This window comes from Egretta garzetta, unplaced genomic scaffold, assembly GCF_000687185.1.
Source record: "Egretta garzetta isolate BGI_Z169 unplaced genomic scaffold, ASM68718v1 scaffold118, whole genome shotgun sequence".
Classification (NCBI taxonomy): domain Eukaryota; kingdom Metazoa; phylum Chordata; class Aves; order Pelecaniformes; family Ardeidae; genus Egretta; species Egretta garzetta.
Window position 1 is genome coordinate 4,032,657 of NW_009260484.1, and position 7,461 is coordinate 4,040,117.

The 7,461-nt window shown below is 37.3% G+C and overlaps 1 protein-coding gene across 3 annotated transcripts in view; it reads right to left on the minus strand.

The window, feature by feature from the left end:
- Nucleotides 1–2,125: 2,125 nt before the first annotated feature.
- Nucleotides 2,126–7,461, minus strand: part of FAM120B (family with sequence similarity 120B) — a 54,318-nt gene continuing 48,982 nt past the window's right edge. For all 3 annotated transcript variants that reach the window (XM_035899709.1, XM_035899712.1, XM_035899710.1), the window contains exons 10-11: nucleotides 5,064–5,121; nucleotides 2,126–3,680 (exon numbers count right to left, since the gene is read on the minus strand). In XM_035899709.1, the coding sequence (XP_035755602.1) occupies nucleotides 3,668–3,680; nucleotides 5,064–5,121 (71 nt within the window). In that variant the 3' untranslated portion in view covers nucleotides 2,126–3,667. The remainder of the gene's footprint in view (nucleotides 3,681–5,063; nucleotides 5,122–7,461) is intronic.

A 7,461-nucleotide genomic window follows, 5' to 3' on the forward strand; every position in this document is an offset into this window, starting at 1 on the left:
ACCTCACTGGTGAGGCTGCAGTCCCACAGTACCTGAACAAGAGCAAAGCAGGTCTGATGATGGTAACCAGAGTCACGCAACACTCCTGTGGTGACGAGGGATGTCCCAGGTCATACCAGGAAGTCAAATCAGCAAGGCAAGGGCAGAATCAGCAGGGTGCCAGGCTGGACACAGGCATACCTGCAAAGTAGATTAGGCAAGGACCTGGACTTAAATGCAACTATTGAGCCAAGGGGCAGAGGCCTCCCATGAGACATTTCATAGCGCTCTCACTCGTCTTTCTCACACACCAGTTGGATCCAAGGTCACCCAGCTGCGGGCAGCCAAACCCCTCAGGGGCCAGGAGGAGAGCCTGGTAGAGCACTCAGGGTGCGGACAGCCATGTGATTGTCAGGCACCTCTGCACCTGGGACACTAGGAAACACTGGAGCTTGTATACTCACCATCACTGAGCCCTGTCCAGAGCAACCTCAGCAAGTCTGAATGACCTACATTCAGGAGCAACCTTACCAGGTCATCAAAATGTATCTAAGAGGGCAACCCCACCAGACTCACTCTCAAGCATGATGCGCCTATGTGGCACAAACAAGCGAAGGGTTCTGCTTATTTACTCGGCTGACCATGCTTCTGTATCACCAAAAGATACCCTTTTAGGCGGTGGCTCTGCATCACAGAGGAATCTCCCATCCACGTTCCCAGGGAAGAAGCACATCCTAGCCTGCCTCCCAGCTTAGCTGACAAGAGAGAGTCGATGTTTAAACATGAACATGTAAACTTTTGTTGTTCTTCCCCAACATTTAATTAAAGACTACCTTTGCAAAATAATACCATGTGTTTGATTATCCTTATAACTTTGTCCAGACAGCATGGCACAAAAAGATTTGTAGAGCTTTAGCACTGCTGTTCCCCTCTGCCTCAGCATGGCGCTTGCTAAGGTAGTAAAGCAATTAAAATTGTAGTTTCCTGTTTTATAAAACAGGCATGATCTATATGTTTTGATACTTAGACAGCACCATAAGATTAACTCAGTGTTTCAGTGTTTTCTGCAGTCCAGATTCAGATTCCCAGTGTGACGGCATCAGAAATGAGCAAAGTAAGGTAAGATGAAGGATATATAATAGATAAAAAGAGAAAAGTTCACAAATGTCTTCCCATCAGTCACTCTTTCTCTCACAATGACCATGCCATGATTTCCACTGAGTAACAGTTGACTAAGTTATTGATAGTAATGAATGTTCTCTGAATCCCCTTCCAGAAGGGGAATAAATAAAGCTAATAAATCAATCCACAATTTCAGTGAACGTTTGATGAAAGGCAGCTATCCAGTGCACAGGCTAGAGAAGACAAGTAAGCAATACAGCCAAGCAAGAAGTAAGAATGCTTTTCTTCACAAACCTAGGTTCCTTCACTTCAAATCCACATCTCTTTTTTCCTCTGCCCTGTACCCATTCAAAGTAACCCTGTAGTCCACATATTAAGGAAACCCTATTAGACTGGACTCTTTAAGGTCATGTTCTTGTATATGATTTCCTTCTACAGTCCATAAGCTTTATGGTACTCTCACCAATTTAAAGTTCAGTGAGTCAGGAAAGTAGCACCTCTGTGTTTCGACTTCATGATTCTGCTTTCACTCTATGATGCCTGGTAGGAAAAAAAACCTTTTGGGTTGGAGATAATAATAAGCAGCTTCTGCTTACGATTTAACATCAGGAGGAGAAAAAAACCTCACAGAGAAGCTAACAATTCTTCAGTAGTCAGGGTAATTATTACCAACAATTCATAACATACCACAGCTAGCACAGCAAAACTCCCACTCTTAACTGTATTTAACTTTGTTCATTGAGGTCAGCAGAAATCTTTTCTCATATCAAAGCCCAAAGGGGGAATTACCAACAAATTCTGGCACACAGTTACATTCTTTTCAAATACACTATTATACATCATAAGATTCCTGAAACTAGAGAACTTTCCATAAAACTCAGACCACATTATTCCAAAAGGTTTGGGGGGCAGGAGGAAGGGGGTGGGGGATGGGACAAAAAGAAAAAAGTAGTAATACAATTACTGGGTAAAAATTGTGTCTGTTCTAACTTTTAATAAAATTAGAAATCCTGTATCGCTGCCTATTTATGTATGCAGAGTATGAAAGAATATATTTATGGGGTTACAAACAGAAAAATACATTCAAGGAAATTATAGCATTGAGTTATGTATATCTGACAACACTATTCACTTTGACATAACGTGTACTAAAGAGGAACTAAGTTCCACTAACAGTTGACTCAAAGAAGTTACCTGCACAAGGCCTAAGAAACAACATTAACTGAACAATAATGGACCAACAGAGTTTAAATGGGTAATCATTGTACCATAAAAAAAAAGCACAAGTTGTACAATAGCTATCGTACTTCTTCTGAAAATAGATTTCAAAGTTAGAGCTAAATTTTAACTTGGGAATATAAAAATAATGCTTCTTCCTCATGTTAAACATGTCTAAAGACATTTAATTTCAAGTCTACTTATGTACTAGTCTAAAAATACACATATCTCCAAAGTAGAAACAAAGTCCGTGTGATGAAGAATAGGCCAGTGAAAATTAAGACATGAGATACCAGATCGCCCTACCTGTACTCTGTCCATTTACTTAGACCTCGTGGGACTACCCTATCAGTATGGAATGAAATCTTGGTGCCACTAATATCTGCAAAAGATGCACCAATGATATCAGCAGAGAAAAAAGTTTATTCTGTGTGCTTCAAACAACTGCCACTTAGGGAAAAAAAAAAAAAAAAAAAGAATGCATTCAAAGTGTCTGTTAGTTTCCTCTTGATTTAGAATTTCCTCCAAAATTATACTGGCCAGAGGCTCACACTGACACCTTTGCTTTGAGGCTAAAGACAGATATAAGGTCTGGCGTTAACCTTAAATGTTTCATAAATGACTCACTACACATGGAGGAGAATTCTAGGTATTCCAGAAGAGGAGTATACATTTGACTCAGCTCTGAAAGGCCCCCAAATAATAGGACACTAAAGCTGTAGCAGCTTTCTACATAGAAACTAATTTTACAACTTTCTGGAATGTTTTAGCTACCCTTTTCTCATTCTCTGAGGCTGAGGAACTATGAAAGTAAGCCACATGATAGAAAAGTAACATTTTTTAACCATGATATGGTTGTAAACACTTTAGAAGTACCCTTTTTTGGCTGAGACTGGGCACTTTCAGCCTCATATAGCATAACAGTTTAACAGAAGAGACATTGTATTTTTCACAACAGAAATAGATGAATTAATTATTTTTTACCAGCCTTTTCCAACACCTAGGACTGGCTTCTACCTTTTAGACATTATTTTTATAATGATCATTTTTCATAACTGTCTCAACAAGGTTTTTGTGAAGTGCTCCAAACAATACTATCTGGAACCTAAATTATACAATAACTGTTTTGCAACATTCCATAATTTACTTCTCTAAGCTATAGGCTAGAAAAAAAGTATAGAAAATAAAATGGAACTGAAAATGAGGCACAATAAATTTCTGATTAGAGCCTTCCCACCACCATTTTTGAAATACTGATGAAGTTTTTATGATCTTCAGCCTCCAGCATTTCGTACAAAAGTATCTTGTTCTCTTATTCATTTTCATCCACTTCCAGTAATAAGCAGGGTCACCTGCGTGATCTAAAAGACAAATAGTTGTAAGAAGCCAAATAAGACATATGAACATCAACACTGAAACAATTTTAGAAGTCACAGCCTGTTGCAGGATAAGATTTTGTGATCTGTATTATGCAGGTGATTAAACTCCCATAATGATGTGTTCTGGGTTTAGTGATCTATATATTAACTATCCACATTAGCACTTATGTTTTGAACCTTAAGTTCTGCAAGTCTTAATGCAAACATTAAGTTTTATAGTGTCTGCTACTCTCTGTTAGTATGGGTTAGGAGATAGTTTTCAGATGGAAATTTAATTTTCAAATGCTTATAAAAACAAATAATCCTGGCAGTAATACAATAAGAAGCCTAAGACGGAGATACAGTTTCTGTATCAGTAAAATTTTATTCAAAACAGAAAAGAAAAATAATCCAAAAGAGTGGATTTTCCAACACAATAAACATCAAGACCACAGTTCTCTGTGTGAATACAAAGTTTTGTCCATGTGCAACACCACTGACTTCACTGTTTGGAACAGTCATCATCAATAACTAAATATGCTCTTACGAAAATCTGCAAACTGTATCAAGTTTCAAAACTTGCTCTTAACAATTTGACTCTTTCTTTAGATATCCTCTTTTTCTGCTGCTCAGTCTTTTTTGAGAGCAGGAACAGGACATCAGGCTTTCATTTTTCTTTCAACATATACTTCCCATATGAGAAAAAAAGAGAGGCTATTATATAACTTTGGGTACTGAAAATGCTGAAGTACAAAACTAAAGATACTCTGATTCCAAAGCACATAAACAGATGAAAACCCATCAGTTCCACAAACATCCACTTGACCCACCCCAATTCAAAGATTTCTAGGAACCTAAGAAAAGCATGGAATTGTTGAAGATTATATAGATGGAGACAGTTTTCAACTAGGTTGAGATGCAGATCAGTAAAGAGATAAGCACTGTTCTAAGTGTGTCACCAACTTCCTATGCGACATACATAAGTGCTGTTGACACTTTTTTCCTCTAGTAAAATTTTTACAATTCATGATTTAAAATGGAATTTCTACATAGCTGCCTATTTTTTTTTTCCTGAAGACAGTAATTAAATAAAATACCTCTGATTATTTTTAACCAAATGGGTATGCAAATGGAAGACATAAGAAAGTTGTTTTAATCTCTAAAACAATTTCTTAAAATACATGACCTGGTCTCATAGCAAGCTTAGACCTAACATGACAAGTGACTAAGAAGCTGAATAGCCTCAGCTTTGACTGATTTCCTCCGCAGTCACATGGTTCAGTTAGTCTGTAAAGTTCATAAAAAGAGACTCTCATAGACAAAAATTATCCCAATGGTAACTATCCCATCATCTCAGTTTGCCACCTGTACACATGTACTCTTTACCGAGGAGGAAGGTGGAATCTTCTCCTCCGATCTGGATGTCCAGATTCATATTCTCTACCTGGAGGGAGTAGGAGAGGAATTAAATATTTTTAATTAACATTAAAGCAGGAAAACAAGAGCTTACTCAGATATCTGCAAGAAGAATTACATTTATACATATTTTGAAAAAAGAGCATGTCCTTTTCCGGTTGGTGTATAATTATGGCTAGTATTTTGAAATGTGGGAGGATAAAGTCCATGATGGCATTGCTCTTCTTAAAGCTCTTGGGCCACAGTAACTTTTAAATCTAGTCCAGTTAATGGGTTGCAATAGTGAATCATACAGGTCATACACTGTGGTTGGTAGATCAGACCGTGTGAATTCAGGAAAGGAAAATACACTATTGATAACCAGACATAAAATACATTGACTAATATTTTCATACTGGTTTAAATGTGGCTGTGAACAATACGGCTTTAGTTATAGAATCCTATATGCAAAGTAGTACTACAACTGTAAAGAAAATCTTTTTTTCAGTACCAAAGTTCTACCAAGTCCCACCTACATTGCAGTTCTATCAAAATCCTATTAATCAGAAACATGCTTGAACACAGATTATGCCACATGAGTGTGGAAGCCTTGATTAAATACCTAGCAAATGAAAAATCTGCTACAAACTCAGATCCTTCGGTACAGTTGTATTACATTCACCTATACGGTTTACAGGGTGCTAAGACTGAAGTGAATGTACCCTTTTGATGCAATTACATTCCATGAAGAAATGGGACTCTGGATAATTACCTTTTGTCTTGGACAAAAAGAGTTTCTCTTGAGTGAGACATACCTCCAACAATTTATTTTTTCCACATCTTTCCTTGATACTCATCTTTCCCTTCCCCTGAAAAACTGCTTTCAATTTTCCATAAAAGCTTTTCTCCAAGACCTTGTTTTTAAAGAAAAATAAAACTCTTTTGAGAAAGTCGTATTTTCTAAGTTGAATTATTTAAAAAGCAAAAGCTGCCCATTTCCCTTTTTCTCTTCTTTTCAAATAGAGAGATGGAATTAAAAAAAACAAAGAACATAATTTTCTTAGGCAGGATATAGTTGACCCCCAAATCAAAACACTTCTAAATGCAAGTATGAAATTGTCACAATGCTTCGCTATTTCCCCATCTCACTGTTTATGACCCTGGTGGTAGATGACTTGTAGCTGAAAGTATCATCCATTACTTCCAGCTCTCTGACAGCTCTTATTCAATAATGAATACCTCAACCCTCCCCTGGGTCCGTCATACACAGAGTTCTGATGTTTACCTTATCACCAGCAGAAATTCTATATCCTTGCCAATACCTTTCACTATTTCTAATTTATTAGGGCATCCCTGATTTCAAACATTCATGTAGCTGTTACAACCAGTCCCATAGACTCTCTCTCCCCTATCTCCTTCCCTTATCTTCAGCTCACTTTCAGACAGGTTTTGAAACACTAGTATGAGAATCACAACCCAAATCGATGAAATTTTAAAATATAGCTATAAAAGACAATGCATAGACAAGGTTAGACTTACTTTTTTATTTTCTTTTTTTGCTATCTTTTGTACATTGATTTAGATGTAGGTGGTAATTTGTATGCTATGACAAACAATCTCAGTGTTTACTGGTTGGACTGCTGAAGAGTGTGACAAAGACACATGACACTGAATAGTGATTTTCATAGTTCTTAGTGCTCAGTTTATTTTTACCTATTTGTAGAATGAGGTAACAATGTCATTCAAAACAAAGTATTAGTGGTCTTAACTGGTAATTAATGAAGTTTTGTCTACCAATAGGCTATATGGCATTTGGTGTGGTGTTTCAGCCACGAACCTAGAATCTGTAGTCATGCTTTATTACAGACATCTATGCTACCTCAGGCAAGACTTTTAAAGTCAAAGCACACAGATTACGAAGTGCTGCAATGCAAAGTTTTACATATTAATAGAGAAGCCTAACCTTAGCTTTAAATTAGACACATATAATCTGTTTAACAAGCATCAGAATGGACAGACACTCAGAATGGGATACACAAAAGTCAGCATGCTAAATGGGAAGACTTCTACATTAACAAACAAGAAACACTAAGGGAAAATCTACCTCCCTGTGAGGCTTAGATGTGCTGGTCTGAGTTACATGGATGCACTCTCCATTTCTGACACACAGCCAAGAAATTTATGAAGAGGACTTAAATAAATAAAATCAAACCAACCCAACCCCTCACTCTCAAAATACAGCTAGAGGATGAGATGTTAATTACAACAGATTGGTGGTTAGTATTCACCATAAAATGAGAGATGCCTAAGTTCAATTCTCATTCTGCCTGAGGGGATTCAAACCGTCATCTCAGTGAAATATCAGTGCTTCTTAGGTTTATGCTTTCTG